The 22,204-nt window shown below is 39.7% G+C and overlaps 1 protein-coding gene across 1 annotated transcript; it reads right to left on the bottom strand.

Annotated features, from left to right (window-relative positions):
* Positions 1-1,853: 1,853 nt before the first annotated feature.
* arg2 (arginase 2) lies at positions 1,854-21,919 on the bottom strand. The gene is made up of 8 exons (XM_061743746.1): positions 21,569-21,919; positions 21,339-21,411; positions 9,472-9,646; positions 7,858-8,017; positions 6,368-6,462; positions 6,176-6,280; positions 4,617-4,753; positions 1,854-2,676 (listed from the first exon to the last, which is right to left on the bottom strand). The coding sequence occupies exons 1-8, from the start codon at positions 21,680-21,682 to the stop codon at positions 2,486-2,488; spliced, it is 1,050 nt and encodes a 349-aa protein (XP_061599730.1). The 5' UTR covers positions 21,683-21,919; the 3' UTR covers positions 1,854-2,485.
* Positions 21,920-22,204: the final 285 nt, after the last annotated feature.

The following is a 22,204-nucleotide window of genomic DNA, read 5'->3' as shown; positions in this document are numbered from 1 at the left end:
TAACCTAACAGCCTTTACTCCGGCGCGATTCTTCGCGAACAACGGACAAAAAAGGGATTATGTACATTCACTGAGTGAATATTATGAAAGTAAAATATATATTTGTCGCTAGAAATGTAATCAAAATGCATTTTTATGCAGAAACTAACTCAAAATATTGATTTATTCACTAAGAAATCTCCGCCATGTTTTTTTTTTGGATTCAGTCCGCAAATGACGACGAAAAGCATTCTGGGAAATTTTTATACCCCCTCGCTCGCGAAGTCAGCATGTGAAATCCCTCGATGTGAAGGGGCTATTCTCAGCCCCTAGCCCTCGTTATGCCCACTCCCCCTAGGTGAAAAGAGGAATTGGGACACCACTACCCTCACGGGAACGCGCAAAATTTTGCGGTAGTGAAGAAAACGAGGGCGAGGGGGAGAATTGGGACGGGGCCAAAGAAAGTAGGGCTAGTGAAGAAAAGTAGGGGGTGTATTGGGATTGGGCCTTAGACTGATCTGGTCACATCTGGTAAAATTTCTCCTTCTCCATTTTAAGAGAGAATGACAACTTTTCCATTACATATTTTTCATATATTATTCCTATCCATTCATCTATAGTGGGGGATTCAGGTTTTAACCACCTCCTTGTAACAGCTTTTTTAGTATCTGTAGTACTTTCTCATCTCTGATTGGTTCACTTTTCGTCGTGGCTGAATATAATTCAGCCACGTCTCTCTTTCTTTCCAGCAGTCGTTCAACTGCTTGATGACATTTCTCCTCTGTAATTACACAGAAATGCATGTTCCCTCGTTCATAACTTTAAAGTTTTCCAGTAAAGCTCTCGTTTATACCGAAACGTCTTAAAACTTGAAGTCACATGAAATAAAATGTGTTTTCCTGTTAAAGTGTTGCTATTTACGCCCACATGAACGCAGCGCAAACACGTTTTTTCCTGCTGAGTTTAAATGAAAACAGGACACGGAGGAAAAAAGAAGCTACATAAAATCTCTTTAATGTCGTCAGATAAAGAACAACCAGCTCAAGTTTTCTTTTTTATAGTCATTATTTCAGCGCAAACTGCATTTTTCCCCTTTCTTTTTTTTTTTACATTTTATTTAATGATGCATTAAAACATTAATGCACGTGTATTTTTGTGCATTTGTCCTGGTCAATCCAAAGTAAAAATACAAAAGTAAACTCTAAAAACGAAAATTACAGTAACCACAACTGGTCTGAGGATGAAAGGTGATGTTTTTTTCTAGTCTTCAGCTAACTGGCTCCCCCCCCAACCGGTTCCAACCGGTCTGGTCCGGTCGGCGCTGGACCGGTTCCTACGTGCAAACTTTTTACCGAAACGTCTTACACTGCAAAAACTCAAAATCTTACCAGGAATATTGGTCTTATTTCTAGTTAAAATATCTCATTACACTTAAAACAAGAGTCATCACCATATAAATCACTTGTTATTTGACAATTATCACCTGTTTCAAGTAAATTTTCACTTGAAATAAGTAGAAAAATCTGCCAGTGGAACAAGATTTATCTTCTCATTACAAGCAAAAAAATGTTGTTCCACTGGCAGATTTTTCTACTTATTTTAAGTGAAAATTTACTTGAAACGGGTGAAAATTGTTGTTTTTCCAGTGATGAGTCTTGTTTTAAGGGTAATGAGATTTTTTTTGACTAGAAATTAGACATTTTAACTAGAAATAAGACAAATGTTCTTGTTAAGATTTTGAGTTTTTGCAGTGTAATACTTGAAGTCACATGAAATAAAGTGTTTTTCGTGTTAGTGTTGCTATTTACGCCCATATGAACGTATCGCTGACAGGTTTTATCCTGCTGAGCTTAAATGAAAACAGGACACAGAGGAACAAAGAAGCTACATAAAATCTCTTTAATGTCGTCAGATAAAGAACAACAACCAGCTCAAGTTTTCTTTTTTTATCGTCATTATTTCAGCGCAAACTGGATTTTTCCCTTCTTTTTTTTAAGGTTTTTTTTTTTCTTTTACATTTTATTTAATGATGCATTAAAACATTCATGCACGTGTATTCTCGTGCATGTCCTGGTCAATCCAAAGTAAAAATACAAAAGTAAACTCTAAAACAAAAATTACAGTAACCACAACTGGTCCGAGGATGAAAGGTGACGTTTTTTTCTAGTCTTCATCTAACTGGCTCCGCCCCCAACCGGTTCCAACCGGTCTGGTCCGGTCGGCACTGGACCGGACCGCCGGCGGGGGGGGAAAAAACGGCAAGACGTCAAACCTTTTCACGCCTCTGAGGCCGAACTCACGAGACGCGTGCAGCAGCAGGACGGGTCGTGTTCTGGTAGCGACACACACATCAGTGATTAATACCATCTATAAGTGCTTCTAGTTCCACGCCTCGGCGCGCCGCCGGGAAACCTCCGCCTAGGTGTCTCTCCGTGGCGTCCGCGGCCGAGGCTAACGGGGAGGGGTGAAGCGGTGGAATGGTCGGGCCGTCGGCGGGCCGGCGCTCTCAGAGGCAGAGCTGCTCCGTGTCCTTCTTCTGGGCCGGGATGCCGTCGGCCGAGGCGTGGGCGCCTTCCCGCGTCTGGCCCAGCGACGACGCGATCACGTCCACCGCCAGGGACGCCGTGGCCTCCACGGCTTCGCGGCTGGCGCCCAAAACCGGGTTCACCTCCACCAGGTCCATGGCCGACAGCAGACCTGAGGAAGGGGGAAAGGTTAGACGGAGGCCTGTGTTGAAAAACGTCGATTTTCCGATTCTAAAATTCTCATATAGAGGGTATGCATTGACGTCACTTCCCCACTGGACCAGCCCCCTAACTCGCACTGAGTGGCAAAAACAGCTGCAACTAGTGGAGAAGACGGAATAACAGCCGATTATCAGCTTAAATTAGCGTCAGTTGGACTTGACAGTGACCCGTACAGTTACCAAGAACCAGTGGTCCATGGACATTAATATTTGGTACAGTTACCAAGAACCAGTGGTACATGGACATTAATATTTGGTACAGTTACCAAGAACCAGTGGTCCATGGACATTAATATTTGGTACAGTTACCAAGAACCAGTGGTCCATGGACATTAATATTTGGCCACGAATCCAGTTTCCTGATATTTATATGTACCATATTTTTTGGACTATAAGCCGCTACTTTTTTCATAGGTTTTCAACCATGCAGCTTATACAAAGGTGCAGCTATTCTGTGGATTTTTCTTCCACCGCTCAGGGGGAGTGCTAACCGGAATTAGAATCAAAACTAAGACAAAATAAATGCAAAGAAGAATACTCTACTTCAGCGCCCACCGACGCTGTGGGCGCTGAAGTGCGTGTTAGTTCCCCCATGACTTCAGTGCCCACACCATGGGTGGGGTTGGCGAAAGGATCTTTCTGTGTGGAGTTTGCATGTTCTCCCCGTGTTCCCTTGGGTAGCTAGTGTGAGCTACCCTCACAAAAACATGCACACAGTCCTGGGCTATACATGCCCCCTCTGGCCAACCGGGGCGCCAGATGGGGTGGGGAGGATCCGGCCGGAATAACGTGATCCTTCCACGCGCTACGTTCGGCCGGAGAAACCCCACCCTGTCTGGTGAAAAGATGCGGCCTGCTCACTCCTCAGGTTAAGGAGGAGACCTGAGCTCAGTGCAGGGCCCTCCCGGGGTTGGTAGAGGGAGCAATGCCCAGGACTGTCAGTAGGTAGGAGCACAGGGTGGTAAAAATGGGAAAAAACCGGGATAAAAATATTTAAAAAAAAAAAAAAAAAGAATACTCTACTTCTTCTTTAGCAGATAGAAGTACGTAGAAGCAGATTTCAAACAGATAAATAGATAAATAAATAGCGGTTATTTTCTCTTGGTTCTGTCCCGTTTTAATCAGCAAAGTTGCTGCCGTGTTAAAAGACACTTAGGAAATGATCTATTTAGGTACAAACATGTACATCATTTACAGTTCAAAATCCTTCTGTACATGTAGTAAATATCTAATCTAACAACATAAATATCTGCTGCTTGCATATCTTTTTTTTTTTTTTAAATAGAGTGGATGCGGCTTGTATGCAGGTGCGGCTTATAGTCCAGAAAATCCAGAAAAAAACGGTACTTCATTTCTATGCCTGGGAAATACACGAAGCAAAGCTTGAAGGCATACAAAAGTCTTGACGCTTGGTCCGACTTCAAGGCAGGATTTGTTGTAGAGATAAAAGTGATGAGGACACTGAACTTTATGATTTGACTGTTTAACGTTAGCTACCCAAAAAGATTTTGGTTCTGTGCCTACATCATATGCTAAATTTATCCGACTTCCCATCTACTGGCGCAGAGAGACAGTTTCCCCTCATTTCACTGGTACCGCCCCCTCGAACCCAGAGGGGCCAGACTCATGAGAGAGTAAAGGAAGTAAGAAGTCTAGAGGCTAGAAAAAGTCTGACTTCGGTACAGATAAAACTGTAAACTGTAATTTGACAGATCTGTAGCAGATCTGTAATTAGGCTGGTTCTCGCTGGAGCCCAGAGGAGACAGAAACCTGCTGATCATGCTGCTGGTTCTGCCTGAACTCGCCGCTGCTCGTGTCCTCGATTGAACCCACGCAGCCGGGAGCTACAGATTTTCTGGATAAACCGTAACAGACTTTAAGCTGGTGGTACCTGTGTTGTGGATCTCCTCTGTGATGTAGATTCCCTCCCTGTAGGTCAACCCTCCGTTCACCGGGGTTCCCGTGGCCGGAGCCAGAGACGGGTCGAAGGCGTCGATGTCAAAGCTCAAGTGGATCGCTCGCTGTTTCCTGCAGGACCAGGTAAAAAAGAAACGTGACAACAAACCCTCAAAACAGGAAATAATACAAAAACCAAAAAAACAACCTCCAAAACTCCACAGTGGTCATGCTAGACATCTTATTCAGAGTCAAACTGTATAGTTTCTACGTGGGGAATAAATGCCATGTCAATCAAACGTATCACTGATCCATTCAGTTATATTATTTATATTTATTTACACATACATATGTATGTATGTGTATGTATGTGTGTGTGTGTGTGTGTGTGTGTGTGTGTATATATATATATATATATATATAATATATATATACACACACAGACACACATTATATTATATTGCTGCGACTCCTGAGGGAAATATTGTTTATTGGTTTGATTCACCGCACAAATCGGCACAGATTACTTTTGTAATACTGTATTTGACCCGGTCTTTGTACGTTTTGACCGTATAGAAACGTAATTCTTGACATTGTAAGAATGAGATGTACCTGCTGTACTCTACTGCCTTTACTTTTTAACAACTTGTGCTTTTTATTATTTTACCTCTTTTCTTATCATTTTATTTAATTTGTATTTGTTATTTACTGTTTAATTGTGTCTTGCCGCTTTTAATGTTGATGTAAAGCACTTTGAATTACCTTGTGTTGAATTGTTCTATACCAGGGGTCGGCAACCCAAAATGTTGAAAGAGAACATCATGTAAAAGAAGAAACAAATATGTCTCGAGCCGCAAAAAAATGAAAAGTCTCATGTAAGCCTTAGAATGAAGGCAACACATGCTGCATGTATCTATATTAGTTATAACTGGGGGAAGATTTTTTTTTCATTCTGCACTTCGAGAAAAAGGTCGAAATGTCGGGAAAAAAGTCCAAATTTAGAGAAAAATGTCGAAATGTCAAGATTAATGTTGAAGTACAATCTTGAGAAAAAGGTCGAAATGTCGGGAAAAAAGTCCAAATTTAGAGAAAAATGTCGAAATGTCAAGATTAATGTTGAAGTACAATCTTGAGAAAAAGGTCGAAATGTTGAGAAAAGTCAAAATTTCGTGAAAAAAGTCGAAATGCAGAGAAAAAAGTCAAAATTTCGTGAAAAAAGTCGAAATGTCGAGAAAAAAGTCAAAATTTTGAGAACAAAGTCGAAATGGCGAGATTAATGTTGAAGTACAATCTAAAAAAAAAAAGTCGAAATGTCGAGAAAAGGGTTAAAATTAAGAGAAAAAATGAAAAAAAAAGAAGAAAAAAAAAGGTAAAACATTTTTGAAAAAGCCCCAGGAGCCACTAGGGCGGCGCTAAAGAGCCGCAGGTTGCCGATCCCCGTTCTATACAAATAAACTTGCATTGCCTATTGATTCACCCACGAGTGCCATGACAGGGTGAATGGCAGCTCCAGACACTGCTGGATAACCTTCAAAGTAGGAGTGTTGTTCGTACCTGGCCAGCAGGTGGTCCAGCGTGACCTCCATGACCCTCTGGATGCCCAGCCGGTCGATGTCTCTCATGGTGAAGTACTGGATACCCAGGTCCTTCAGGAGGTGACTGCAGGGGAACATACAGGGTTACGTTTCACGGGTCCACACCTCAGACACGCTCAAACAAACGGACGAGTCGAGCCGTGGAACTTACTACTCGCCGGGATCCACGTCCCGCAGGCCGATGTAGACCAGATCTCTGGAGGAGAGGAACGGCTTCACCCACTGGAACCCGGGGATGCCTGGCATCTGAGGGGGAGCACAGATAAACACGTGAATATGACGCTAAAAACAACAATAATAATTAAAGCTGCAAGCAGCGATGAACGGGTCCTCGCACGTGCAATTTTCACCAAATAAGTTCAAGGACTCAAAACGAATTCCGATGACACCACCCATGACTTTTTATGTCAAACCATTCAAAAGTTATGGCAGAAAGTAGGATCTATCAAATATCGACCAATCAGCTACTAGTATCACTTCCTGTTTAACGTTGAAGTTTAAACTCATCGTTAACGTCTTTTGTGTCTCCTGAGCGAGTTTTATGTCGAACGGCCGATCCTGCTAGGAGGAGTTCGTTAAAGTACGACATGTGAAAATGGCATAAATTGCGCTAAAATTACACGATTAATTAAAAATGGCCGACTTCCTGTTCGGTTTCGGCCATGGCGCCAAGAGACTTTTCTTTAAAAGGAGCTTGAGGCTCCTTTTAAAAAATGAGACTCTCTAACGCCACCCTTCACCACGACGGCCGTCGGGGGTACTGCAGCCAACAGCGAAGCCGGCACGGGAGAACGGGGAGAACGCACATGCAGCGTCATGTGACGTCACATCCGCAGCCCAGTGCGGGAAATTCGGGACCAAATTGCAGCACATTTTGCAGCACACAGCCTGTTCAAGGCAAAGGAGAGATACGGTAGAGGAATCATTCTTTTGGGTTTGGAACGCTTCATCTGACATTATTACTAGAAAACTTAAAACGTATACAAATTTTTTTCATAAATTCTGCCTCAATCCGGCCTCAAGCTCCTTTAAGTTGTGACATGATACAGGTGTGTAGCGATTTTCGTGCATGTACGTCAAACCGTATTGTGGGGCTTGAGGCACAAAGTTTTCTAGGGGGCGCTGTTGAGCCATTAGGCCACGCCCATTAATGCAAACCGTTAAATATCAAATTTTTCTCCAGGCCTGGCTTGGTGCAAAATTTGGTGACTTTTGGGGCACGTTTAGGGGGGCAAAAAGGCCCTCATTTCGTCGGAAGAAAAATGAGAAAAACGCAAATATAACCCCAAGACAGTATATAAAGCAATGAAATATAGACAATTTATGCGATTATAACTGAAAACTGTAATGTTTTCATACCTTTTAAACATATTTAACGGCAAAAACATGACACAAGTTATTCTTGTGTCCAACAAAACATTCCTTTTTTGGGCATAAACAAAAAAATAGCAAAAGTTGTAATGTAATGATGAAAAAAAAAATCGATTTAGAATTGGAAACTTTTTTTCAACACAGGCCTAATACTGTGGCATTTGGGTTTTTTCCTTCACATCAGACAGAATGCTCTGTCATTTCAGGGAGTGAGATAACGGTTTACAGTAACTCGAGCGACGGCGGTGACTCATGAGGCGTGATTCTCACCTTGTCCTGCAGCTCCTTGAGCATGAAGGCCACCGGCTGGCCGTGCAGGTTCCCCGACGGCGACGTCATGGGCGTGTTGATGTCTGCGTGGGCGTCCACCCAGATCAGCCCCAGGTCTGGACACTGGCGGGCGTGGCCGCTCACGGAGCCCACGGCCAGGCTGTGGAAGAGGAGGAACTTTAGAAACAACCAGCCAGCAGCTCGTACACCCGCCCTGATCCCAGATACTTCAATTCACTTTATTCATTTGTCCCTTGAAGGACGATTAGGTTTGCAACAGATATAATCATTCAGCACACATTCATCATACAGCCACGTTCAGACATTAACGCGGAGTGATATAATGAGCGTATATCACGGCCCTGAAGTGATGTATTGCTTTTATAAAACGGTTACCAATAATGTAAATATGAAAGAGGAATGTACAACCTATTTCATGTAGTTTTTAATTAATCAGAAATGCATATTATCCAGTAAAAATAGCCCCACTGTGTTGTGAAGAACACTACAATGGCCACGGTTACATGATGTTTTTTAATTCGGAATTAATTATTCCAAATTAAATCATTCAGAATTAAACCATTTTCTTTCAAGTTTACATGGAAATACAAATTCCGAATTGAGGTTTACATGGAAAACAAGTTTGATCGGCTTTATCCTATTCCGCTTAAGGTCTGGGTTGGGAAGGTTCTGATTGGATAGGGGGGGCGGACGTCTTTACGTATTTACGTCTACTGGAAGAAAACAAACTTCTCCATTAGCAACAACATGGAGGACCACATTATTAGCATCCTTTTTGGATTTGTACACTGCAAAATCTCAACAAGAATATTTGTCTTATTTCTAGTTAAAATGTCTCATTTTTAGTAAAAAAAAATCTCATTACACTTAAAACAAGACTCATCACTGGAAAAAAAAAAATTCTTTTGAAAATCTACTTGAAACAGGTGAAAATTGTCAAATAAGTTATTTTTCTGGTAATGACTCTTGTTTTAAGTGTAATGAGATTTTTTTTTTACTAAAAATGAGACATTTTAACTAGAAATAAGACAAATATTCCTGGTAAGATTTTGAGTTTTTGGAGTGTAGCCGCTAGACTTTGAAAAGTTCAAAATTTTGATCTTTCCTACCACCTTTTCTTTTAATTATTTCTATTTATTAAATAAATGGCCTCTGCTCTTGACCACCGTTTACTGCGTGCTGCCATCTTGAAACTTTGTTTGGAAAACAAGCCCAGCGCGGAATATAAGCGGCATGGAGACAGACGGGCGAGGGAACGAGCAGAAAGAAAGACCAGAATTAATTTAAAGAGGAATGAGTGTAAACATGATCGTGGAATTATTCTATTCAGATTTAAAATCGGAATAAAACCACTTACTTCGGAATTAAGTCTAATTCAGAATGGCCATTTTCATTCGAAATTAGGTGTTTACATGGTCATTTTTACTCATTTTAAATCGGATTTAATTTTAATTCTGAATTAAAGAGGAATTCAACTTCCCATGTAAACGCACTCTAAAAATCAATGCAAACCTGTTTTGTTTTAGAAACATTAATTTGAAGGAAGGCTTCATCACACCAAGGTATAAAATCATTTAAAGAATAGATATTGACCTGTGGTCTCCCCCCAGCATGACCAGGGTGTGTCCGGCCCCCACGGCTCGGCTCACGGCCCCCGACAGTAGCTGGTTGGCCCCGCCCACGGAGCGGGGGAACTTCACGTCCATGTACGGCTCGTCCTGCTCCAGGTGGCTGAAGCTCAGGTCACCGAAGTCGTGGACCGAGTAGTCTGAGGGGAAACGGAGAGAGAGAGACACTCAGAACCAACGATCGGGTTCACGGATACCAGACTTGTAGGTCTCCAGACCGGTCTGGGTTCAGGCCTGTAAAGATGCCTTTGCAACAATCCAACCTACTGAAAATGAATGCATGAATTACAATTCTAGTAATGTTTTTTTAGGTGGTAATAGGCAGATTTAGTGATAAACTTTAGATGGCTGTAGATCTGACTATTATGAACCAACAAATAATCTCTTTATTAAATATAATACTCTAAAATTCCATGATATAGTAGAGCAGAAAACGGTTTTATTTGCCTTTAAAGCCCAGCAAAAACTGCTTCCAAACTGCATTCAGGATTTGTTCCAAATAAAAGAAACCCGCTATGACCTGAGGGGGAAACTCATGTTTGAGATGACGACAGTAAGAACTAATATTAAAAAAAGATGGACATCAATTAAGGTAAGAGAAATATGGAATAGTTGTGACAACGACCTAAAAATGTGCAATTCCATCTACAAGTTTAAGAAAATGTTTAAAGAAAATATTGTAAATAAATATAAAACACTATAACTATAAAGTATATTATCAAAAACATTATAACTATAAAGTATATTATCAAAAACATTGTAGAATGTGAAACGTCAATTTTAATATTTTGTCTTGTTTATTTTTTGTCTTCTTTATGCATTGTTTGTTTCCACGGATTAATGCTAATGTTTCTGATTTAAGCTGATCACAAGAGAAAAGGGTATAAACTGCGGCTTCAGCCTACACCTTTGCGGCGAAAGCAATGTTTATTTTACTTTTTCCATTTTGTTTTGTAAAATAACTTGTATAATTGACCGAAATAAAGACAAAAAAAAGAAAAAAAGTTCAGGTCTGAGTCAATAATTGATGAATACAGACTCAACGAGAGTAGGGGACTATAGTCATGTGGTGACACTGAAATATAGAGCTGTGTGTCATCGGCATAAGTATGGTAGGAAATGTTATGATGTTCCATAATCTGAGCTAGAGGTAACATATAGATGTGGTCTTGTCTCGGTCTCTCCAGGTCTCGGATTCTGATAACTGAGAGTCCGTTGCACCAAAGTGACAGAATCTGGTGATCAGCAGTTCTTCCTCTGGTTAATATACAGTTTTGTAAACTATTTGTATTTTGCATCTGATTTAATGTTTTGGTGCATCTGCATGTGTCTGTATTTAATTACAGTTTTGTGTTTATAACGGCCTTGTTTGAATAAATATATGAATAATATTTGCATATCGTTGTGATTGATTAAGCATCAGGTCCATTTCAGTGATGCTGATATACGGTGTAATCTACGGGAGAGTATTAGGGCCAGGCAGGAGAAAAAATATGAAGAGAGGGGAAGATTTTTTTTATTGTTCACTTCGAGAAAAAAGTCGAAATGTCGAGAAAAAAGTTTAAATGTCGAGATTAATGTTGAAATACAATTTCGAGAAACAGTTTCACCAGTTCATCTATAGGCCTACGAGGCATTTTGTAAAGACAGTCACATGCGTTTGTTATAGTCTCAAAAGGTTGACTTTATTCTAAAAATTTCACCTTATTATGCACTCCGAGAAAAAAGTTGAAATGTTGAGAAAAAAGTCGGAATGTCGAGATTAATGTTGAAATGTTGAGAAAAAAGTTGAAATGTCGAGAAAAAAGTCGAAATGCTGCGATTAATGTTGAAATACAATTTCGAGAAAAAAGTCGAAATCTTGAGAAAAAAGTCAAAATTTCGTGAATAAAGTTGAAATGTTGAGAAAAAAGGTGAAATTTTAACTTTATTCACAAAATTTCAACTTTATTCTTGAAATTGTATTTAAACATTATTCTCAACATTTCGACTTTTTTCTCAACATTTCAACTTTTTTCTCAAAGTGCATAATGAAAAAAAAATCTTCCTCCTCTAAAATATAATTTTTGGCCCTAATACTCTTCTTATCTGTAATATCCCGCTAGTCGTTTACATGACCAAACATTCGAGTTTTAAAAGGAGTAACCCAGGGGTCATATTCGAGTTTTTTAAAAACCTGAATATGAGCAAATTCCGGTTATTGAAAGGGGTTATTGGCGTTTACATGCCCATGCAAAACCGGGTTATTGCTACTATTCCGGTTAGAAAAGGGGGTTGTTGACTGCATGTAAACGCAGTCATGGACTGGTGTGACCTTGGTGGTCGGTCAGGGTTAAGACCCGGTTAAGTTCCAGTGGAACATTAGTGACGGAGCAGTTTCCACTTGTTCCCGGCCCGGACCTGCTCAGGTTTCAGCCTCAGCCACGTGGCTGCAGAGCTGACACAAGGCCCAGGAACGTTACTCAAACCCTCCATCCTCCATCCAGGGGGGCGGTTCTCCACGTGGAGTTCCTCCCCCTGGAAACGTGAACCCCGCCGGCCGTGGCGGTTACCGCACCGACCTCAGGACGGCCCGTTACCTTTAGCCTTTAGCGGGACGATTCAGCTGCAGGTTCACCTCACTCTGAGCCAAGTTTACAGCCCTTATATCCAGTACTCGAGTTGTAAAAAATTAAATAAAATCAGGGGGGATGGTGGATTTTATCATATGGGGACAGATAATTTGTGCTGATTACAAATAATATAATATATTACAAATAATAGCAGTGACCAAAACACCTGCAGAAATACTGCAGGAATGACATAGCAGCAGTTAAATGCAGCCTTCTGTAAGCTTTAAATATCCACTGGGCTTACATCAAATACATCAAAACAGCAATAAAAAACAGTTTTCTGAACTTATCAATATGACTCTGTCCTTCACAGGATAAGTAAAATGGATCACTGCAAAAACTCAAAATCTTAACAAGAATATTTGTCTTATTTCTAGTTAAAATGTCTCATTTTAGTAAAGAAATCTCATTACACTTAAAACAAGACTCATTGCCAGAAAATGTTATTTGTTATTTGACAATTTTCACCTGTTTCAAGTAAATTTTCACTTACGGTAAAATAAGTAGAAAAATCTGCCAGTGGAACAAGATTTTTTTGCTTGTAATAAGAAGATAAATCTTGTTCCACTGGCAGATTTTTCTACTTATTTCAAGTGAAAATGTACTTAAAACAGGTGAAAATTGTCAAATAAGTTATTTTTCTGGTGTTATTTTTCTGATGATAATAGAAATAGCAGTAAAACCACATTCATTGATGAAATGACATAAGGGATGGAAAGTTTTACAGGGGGGATGATTTGGACCATTTTTATTTCAGGGGGGGATGCCATCTCCCCTCATCCCCCCTCAACTCCAGTACTGGTTATATCGATCTATCAATCAATCTTTTTATTCAGACTCAGGTCCATTAAAAAAGACAAACAAACATACGGTACAACAATATTTAAAAAAGACAGTCATACCAGTGTTTCCACAGAGCAGACTGGTATCTTACAGCACTGAGGACTGGGTTGGTTAACTTCATAATAATGGCATTACAAGAGCTATTAAGTCGACATATGAATTTGAACATCAATCGCCTCAAAAGAGCATGAAAAGTTATAACAAAAGAGTTCACTTGCACTAGACCAGGGGTCGGCAACCCAAAATGTTGAAAGAGCCATATTGGACCAAAAACACAAAAAACTAATATGTCTGGAGCCGCAAAAAATGAAAAGTCTTGTATAAGCCTTAGAATGAAGTCAGCACATGCTGCATGTATCTATATTAGTTATAACTGGGGGGACATTTTTTTTTTCATTATGCACTTCGAGAAAAAAGTCGAAATGTCGAGAAAAAAGTTGAAATTTCGAGAAAAAAGTCAAAATGTCGAGGTTAATGTTGAAGTACAATCTCGAGAAAAAAGTCAATGTCGAGAAAAAAGTCGAAATGGCGCGATAAAAAGGAAAGAAAAAAGGAAGAAAAAAAGAAAGGAAAAAAAAAAGAAGAAAAAAAGGTCAAACATTTTTGAAAAAGCTCCAGGAGCCACCAGTGCAGCGCTAAAGAGCCGCATGCGGCTCTAGAGCCGCGGGTTGCCGATCCCTGTACTAGACCATCTTGGTTTCCCAAGCAAAATACGCAGACAATTGTTGTACGTAACCTGTAATTTATGGATGCTGGCCTTCTTAACTTTAATCCATAAGGGTTCAGTATAAAAAGGGACAGTAAGCCCTAAAAAGACCCACTTTCACCCTCTCTGAACACCAGGAAAATCTTCTGGTCAACAAATTAGCCTGCATATATAAAATACAACGCTGTCTACTCATATCTTCATCATCTGTCATGTCATCAGTGATTATGTGTCCCAGGTATTTATACACGTAAACACGCTGATATCTGCCATAAAAGCCCACGGATTATTATTTTATTAGGCTGCTTATTTATTCTTTTATTGAAACCGTTTGAGGAAACCGATAGCGGCTCTCTGACAGAAGATTACGAGAATCAATGGCTCGGTTAGTGTTTAGTTTCAGGTGTTTGGCCGTATCGTCTTCCGTCGCCGCCGAGGTAACGCCAGGTCACCGCCAGGAGGATCCCTGACCATTTATGCACTTAAAGATCTTTTTCAGCATCTTATTGTAATGTTTGGTCCCTCTGACTGGAGTATTTCTGCAGCTAATGTAACTTTAAACGAGCTTAACTTTGACAGACCTGCAGAGACCAACGCTAACAGGGAGAATATTCATACAGAAAAAGAATCCATCAGAATAATTCACAAGGCCGGTTATCTTGAACACACCAATCTATTATTTGTAAAATCTAAAATAACAAAACGTTATGATATGGTAGAATTCCAAACAGCACAATTTCTATACAAAGCCAGGAACAATTTATTACCAAATCACTTACAGAAACTGTTTTATGAAAGAGAGGGAGGGTATGATTTAAGGAAACATTAAACTTCAAGATTCAGCAAAATCAAACTACAATGAAAATATTCTGCATAACAAATAATGGAGTATTTTATTTATAATTGTTTGTTTTCTTTTCTTTTGTATATTGTTGATACTGATATATTAATTTATAAATGGGTATATTTATATCCGTGTATATAGGTGTGAGGATGTATTATTATTGATTTTTTTGTTTTTTGTATAGAAATTAAATCAATTTTGATCGCAATGAAATATAGTATAGGGGATATGATTTAATAAGTTTTTACTTCTTCCTACTCCTTTTCGAGTACCGTATGTTAATTATGGTGGATGCATGTTTTTATTTATATTTTTGTTGTGTTTTCTTATTGACATTTATTTATTATGGATTATTATTGTTTTCTTTTGTATTCACTACTGTTTCATGTTCGAAATAAAATTTCAACATTGTACAAAAATCAGAAAACATGGAAGAAAAGGGTCCCTTTAAATATCTGATTGGCCCGGTACACTTTATACCGGGGGAAATGGCTGTGAGTGGGGGGGATACCCAACCCCTTTCACGTGAGAACTTTTAGCAAGAAAGTAAAGATAAAAACACAAAAGTATTATGGTTTGGAGATTCCTGTTGCGTTTGCTTAACTTGTTACTTGATTAATTTACAGTACAGACTAAAAGTTTGGACACCTTCTCATTCTAACAAATGGGGAAGTGTGTCCAAACTTTTGGTCTGTACTGTAAATAAAATGTTTTTGTTAAGCTGGTGATATTAATTAAAACTGTCATCGTGTCAGAAATGAGCCAAAAAAGAAAACTCAATGGTGATAATTAAAACTGTTAACTCTTTTTCTTTTTACGTAACATTCACCAACAACAAAACATTGTTTTCTAACTTCATTTCTTATCTGAAGGTTTTTATTGTTTTGTTTGTCTCATTCAGTCCTGATTTGTAGAACTTTTATCTCATACAGGAGGATAAGTTACACCTATTCCACAGAATAATAAAGATATATTGCTCCAATAAAAACCTTTGTTGTTGTAACGTTGGACTAAGGACAAGACTCTTGACCTTGATCTTGTTTTTACATTGAAATAGCTCATTCATATCGTTCCACTTTAATAACTTGACAAAATATAAGCAATAAAATGGGGATGTTTTTGTTTTGTATATATAAATATAATATATATTCACACAGCTGCAGCAGATCCCTAATTAGTCTCTCTTGGCTGTGACTATTTGTGAAAGGTTGACAGTTTCCTAATGTTTTGGTTAAAATACCACAGAGATACAGAACAAAAGCTTCTTCTTCCCTCCCGCCTTCATTCCTCTGTTCAGTCAGCGGTTTTAGAGGGGTGCCATCTGTTCTTTTAATTATTTCCAGGTCCTCCAAGCTATTTATTAAATAAATGGTCTCTGCTCTTGACCAGCGTTTACTGCGTGCTGCCATCTTGAAACTTTGTTTGGAAAACCAGCCCAGCGCGGAATATAAGCGTCATGGAGACAGACGGGCGAGGGAACGAGCAGAAAGAAAGACCGGAATTAATTTAAAGCAGAATGAGTGGATACACACTGCAAAAACTCAAAATCTTACCAGGAATATTTGTCTTATTTCTAGTTAAAATGTCTCATTTTTAGTCAAAAAATCTCATTACACTTAAAACGAGTCATTACCAGAAAATGTTATTTGTTATTTGACAATTTTCACCTGTTTCAAGTAAATTCTCATTTGAAATAAGTAGAAAAATCTGCCAGTGGGACAAGATTTATCTTCTCATTACAAGCAAAAAAATCTTGTTCCACTGGCAGATTTTTCTACTTATTTCAAGTGAAAATCTACTTGAAACAGGTGAAAATTGTTGTTTTTTCCAGTGATGAGTCTTGTTTTAAGTGTTATGATTTTTTTGACTAAAAATGAGACATTTTAACTAGAAATAAGACAAATATTCTTAAGATTTTGGGGTTTTGCAGTGCATGATCGCTGAATTATTCTATTCGGATTTTAAATCGGAATAAACCAGCCACTTACTTCGGAATTAAGTTTAATTCAGAATGGCCATTTTCATTCAGAATTAGGTGTTTACATGGTAATTTTTACTCATTTTAAATCGGATTTAATTTTAATTCTGAATTAAAGAGGAATTAAACTTCCCATGTAAACGCACTCAATGAAGCTTAAGGTAAAGATAAAATGCTCCTTCCTACAGAAAAAGCCATTTATCGTTGACAAAAGTGTGTTTTATCTCGCCGGGTTCCTGTTGCCACTGTTCGCCCGCAGATTTGGTAAGAATCAGCGTTATGTAATACCAGTTCCCGGCCCTGTGCTGCAAGTATGCGGAAAGGGAGGCTTCAGAAATCTCTCCAGTGACATCACGGAGGGTTTGTCCTGTTGTTCTAATACAGTCTCTGCTGTTATGTAACGCGGTGACTCGGTTGCATGACAGCTGCTGACTCGTACATGACCCGACCGTTTGAGACCCTTCCTCCACCTAATGTTTACAGCTAAACACGAAGAAGAAGTTATGTTTCTCCCATATTTATAGTCTCTCTCCAGTACTGTAAGCAGTCTGGGCTGACGTTTCCAGCACCGGTCTGTCCTCATATCACCGCTCACCGCCGCTCGTTTCTTCCCCTCTTTCATTACGAGGCCGCTTCGCTGCCAGGATCGTTAAAATGAAAAGAGGGGATTCTTTTCAGCCCAGGCTTCATCTTTCAGGTTCATGCCAGGGCTCCTCCACCCCTGCAGCCGGGTTGCCAGGTTGGCAGTGTGATCGCAGCGTGCAGGAACACGTTACACACATTTTTTGGGCGTTATGTACGTACTGAAAATACCTGCACAATATGTTTAGCAGTGAGTGTTAATGTACTGTACGTGTAGCCCTGCCGATCGTAATCATAGCCTCAGACGAGACGTAAATCTCTGCTTTTCAAATAATATTCAGGCATTTTTTAGAGCGTGAGACGACAAAGAAGTTTCTAGTAATTAAAGTAATTAAAAAGCAGCCGATACTGCCACATTAGAGCAAGATTAGATCTGTATTGTCACTGTTATATAACAACGAAACTAAAAGTGCCATCAGTCGGTGCTAAACAATAAATAGATAAATACTATAGTTTACAGATTGCTTTTGTTTTGTAATACTGTATTTGACCCGGTCTTTGTACATTTTGACCGCATAGAAACATAATTCTCGTCAGTTGTGTGAAATAAGACCTGGAAACAGGCATTGTGGCATAGAATTGTCAAATTGGTTTAATTCACCGTACAAATTGTTACAGATTACTTTTATAATACTGTATTTGACCCGGTCTTTGTACGTTTTGACCGTATAGAAATGTAATTCTTGCCATTGTAAGAATGAGATGTACCTGCTGGATCTACTGCCCTTACTTCTTAACAACTTGTGCTTTTTATCATTTGACCTCTTTTCTTATCATTTTATTTGTTATCTACTGTTTAATTGTGTCTTGCCGCTTTTAATGTTGATGTAAAGAACTTTGATTTACCTTATGTTGAATTGTGCTATACAAATAAACTTCCCTTGCCTATGGTATATAAAACATTTACACGCCGCATAAAATAAAACAAATGATTGATTAAAACCAATAAATAATGAAAAATAGCACCCAATCTTTCGTATCAGTTAATAGTAGATTAAGTTTTGTTGCAGCGGCAGGATAAAAACTTGTTTTTATTGCTCTGAGGGCAACGGTGCATCGTCCAGGGTGAGAAGTTGAGATAAGTTTTGCGTCTTTAATACACCGACCGTTGCGTAAGTCGTGCAGTGCGTCAGTATGCAGTATTTATTAAGGTTCATTTATCAATTACTATTATCATTAACACACGGAAATAACTAATTTCACATCACCTCACCTGAAAGTTACATCAAGCTTCACTTTTATGTTTCATGCCTTCTACTTTAAAGGTAGGGTAAGTAATTTCAGGACGCTATTGCATATGTTATTTGCAACTAAATATCAACAAAACACAAACACTTCGACCCCCTCCCCCCACCCTGCAGGGGTTTTTCAAGTAAACACGACCCACCGTGACCTCAACTGTGTGTGAACGAGCATGGACGACCCCCCCCTCGCCAGTGATTGGCTGGAGCAGTTTTTAGGGCAGCATGCCCCCACTGCTAGTTTCCACTTTGTGAAACCAGAGCAGCGAGTGAAACCCAATGTGGTTTTGTTTCTTTAAAAACAAGAGAGGAAGTAGTTCACCCAACGAGACTAAAACTGTGATAAATAGAACATAAAACTGTCCGTTTATATGCAGACTTTCATTCAGTGGTCTGTTCTCATAACATACACAACCCACGCACGTATGAGACGGAAACAACATGCACAAACAGGCACGAATTAATGAAAATGCAGCATAAACTAGGCTTCAGAGGGCATCACAAAGGCTACAGGCTGATCCACTGAGATAAATACTGCAAAGGTTTTCTGTTTTTTTTTTCTTAAAGTGTGGCAAAGTGATGCATTTTATATTTCTTGTATATATTGTGTTGTGGGAATTGCAGAAAATCGAGGAGACAGTTTCCCATACTCCACGTCATCATCACATTTAAAGGGACCACGATCCCTGAACAGTCATAGTTGCATGAAATAACTACGGACAGTAAATTACATGCAACATATTAATTTGGCATTGCATGAAGGACAACATGCTGCATTTAATAATGAACGGTGTGTAGAACCACACTTAATAACCAAGGTGAATTATGTCCGTAACATTCACTACAGTATATTGATTCGACACTGTTTGCACTGTAAAGGTGATGCTGCTTTTAATCCCACTGTACCCACGTATAGTGACAATAAAGTATTCTATTCTATTCTGTGTATGTATAATATTCAGACTTTAAAAATCCCTCAACGTACTGAAGTTTTGCAAAACAGAAAACCCCAAATAAAATCTGACATGGGCCCCTAAAAAACTTGGAGGTGGCCCTTTGTGCACCGGCGCTTTTTTGTCATAACAACGCTGCGTTTAAGGTAAATGCCCTGGCTGCCTCATGAGCAGAGGTGTATAGTAACAAAGTAGATGTACTTCATTACACTAGTAGTCTTTTTGAGGATTTGTACTTTACTTGCATTTTTTTTTTTATCAGGACTTTTACTTTTACTTCACTACATTTGAAAGTTAAAAAATATACTTTTACTTCGTTACTTTGATATCTTCCACCTCGTTACTGGTTACAAATTCAAATAATCAAAGAATTATATTTTTGCAAGAAAGACAGTTTATTTTTGGTGTTGTATTCTATACCACATTTCATTCACCTGAAAGTGAAATAAAAAAACAAACAAGGGAAGGATATTTTTTTGGTTGTGTTACGTCTTTTGATGCGTACTATAACTGCGTTACATTAACGCACATCCTTGGTCAACTTTGGATGGACTCATATCCGGTGTCGTGCCAAAAAGTGATTGTCTGCCAGAATCTGATTTCAGCAGCCCGTTGAGCGATAGCGCTAAAAAGTCAGATTTTCAGATTATGAAGCTCAAGAATGAGATCAAGTCATATTTAGGCAGAAACAACTTTTCATTAACTGTATTTGGCCTTCAATCAATTTTTGGCAGGTGAAAATGCCTATTTTGATTTGTAATGGTCCTTTAAAAGAGTTAAAAGCAATCCTGTGAGCTCTAGTGTTTGTATTATGAAGCTCAAGAATGAGATCAAATCATATTTAGGTAGAAACAACCTTTCATTAATTGTATTTGGCCTTCAATCAATTTTTGGCAGGTAAAAATACCCATTTTCAGGACAGAAATGAGATTCTGGCAGGAAATCACTTTTTGGCACGACACTGGCACTTTAAAATCTCATGTTGTACATTTTCTCTCATGTTGTACATTTTCTCTTGTCATTATAAATTTGCTCTTTGTACTGGTTGGAGGAGATAAACAATCTCCAGCAGCGACTGGTTTCTTTGTCTAGTATAGTTAAACGAAAATCAAGAAGAAGAAGAAGAAGACTTTACATGACAGAAAACCAGATCAAACCTCATGTTGTACACTTTCTCTTGTCATTATATATTTGCTCTTTGTATTGCACCAATCACCACAACAAATTCATTGTGTGTGTTAACAAACTTGGCATTAAACTTATTTCTGATTGTGATTATCTGCTCATGAGTAACTGACAAACCAAAGGAGTGGTATTTCTGTTGTTTCCACCCGGGTCCTGACTCATTTCCCTCGTGTGATTCTCCACGGATGACTCAGGTCTTTGTCTGATCGGCCGGAGCCACGAGGTTTTCACCCAGAAGGGGGCTCGGACTGCTGGCTTACTCCCCCCCGGACCTGGCAACCCCGCTCTGCTAAAACCAGGACAGCGTCCACTGATTACATGATGAGAGGGACTCAAGCCTGATTTATGGTTCCGCGTTAAATCGACGCAGGACTTACGCCGTACGTTGCGCGTCGCCGCGTACCCCATCGGCGTAGGGTCTACGTCGGTGTAACGCGGGACCATAAATCAGGCTTCAGCCACGTCCCCGGGCGCTTGTGCGTCAGCGCCCCATCTGACTAGACACGCGAGATGCGTGGATTTAAACTGTCTTCCGGTGATGTAACCAGCTGTGTTTGGAAATTTTAAGCTCATCCCCTTACATAACACCCCATAATACCCCCCTTCTCCCACTTTCCCAGTAGGAAATCCCACTTCGAGGGGCGTTCCAGTTGAAAATTCCGACTTCCGAGGACAAATGGAACACGGCATGACTAGACACGCGAGATGCGTGGATTTAAACTGTCTTCCGGGGATGTAACCAGCTGTGTTTGGAAGTTTTAAGCTCATCCTGTTACATAACACCCCATAATACCCCCCCCCCCCCCCCAATCCCCGTCCTTCACCTACCCAGGCTGGATAAGCGCTCGATCAGCCCCGCATCTCTGATGACTCTGGGTCCGTGCTCCACGCCGGCGCGTTTCTAACAAAGACAACATAATAATAATAATAATTATTATTAATAATAATAATAATAACAAAAATATCAATAATAATAAAACAATAATAATAATAATGATCATGATGATAATAAAACGTGGAGATGGTTCAACAGGACACGTGTCTCGGAGATTTGGTACCTGTCCTCGGGAAAACGGGGCCCCCAGCACCGCCACGGACTGGGCTCGGCTCTGCTGGCCCGTGTGGCCCAGCTGGGCCCTGAGAAGACGAGAAAACGGTCCCCTCAAAGCCATGGTTTCAAGATCTGCAGAGGTCGGAGGATGAATGAAGCAGCGATGAACTGATGATGTCTGTGCGCGTCAGCGGAGGGGCGGGTTTTTAGCCAAAATCTGCTTTAAATATATAAAATCTTCAAAAAAAGAGTAGAGAAATTGATATTCTTCTAATTTACTCACAAAAACCCCAACAATGATAAGTTTCAAGCGCTGTTAAACTTAGATCATCTAATCCAGAGTTGCCGGCTCCTACATCCTGTTTTATATAATGCGGTGTGTGACGTCACGGGGGATGACACACCTTCGAGCTGACCAATCAGGGCCGGGCTGGCGTTAGTGGGCGTGGTCTGGCGCCTCTGACGTAGGCACGGACTTCTCTTTCCTTTCTTTTATTTTTTTAAATGCACTGTCCGTGTATTGTTACCGGCGTGTGATCTGAGTGGAAATTTCCAGGGCTGATTTGTTTTCTACAGTGTTTATAAATGACTGACATGTTTTCATCAACGTTGCTCAGTACTCAAGTTGTAAAAATAAATCAGG

This window comes from Cololabis saira, chromosome 16 (assembly GCF_033807715.1).
Source record: "Cololabis saira isolate AMF1-May2022 chromosome 16, fColSai1.1, whole genome shotgun sequence".
NCBI lineage: Eukaryota > Metazoa > Chordata > Actinopteri > Beloniformes > Belonidae > Cololabis > Cololabis saira.
Note: the sequence above shows the minus strand (reverse complement) of the source record. Positions and strands in the feature narration are given on the sequence as shown.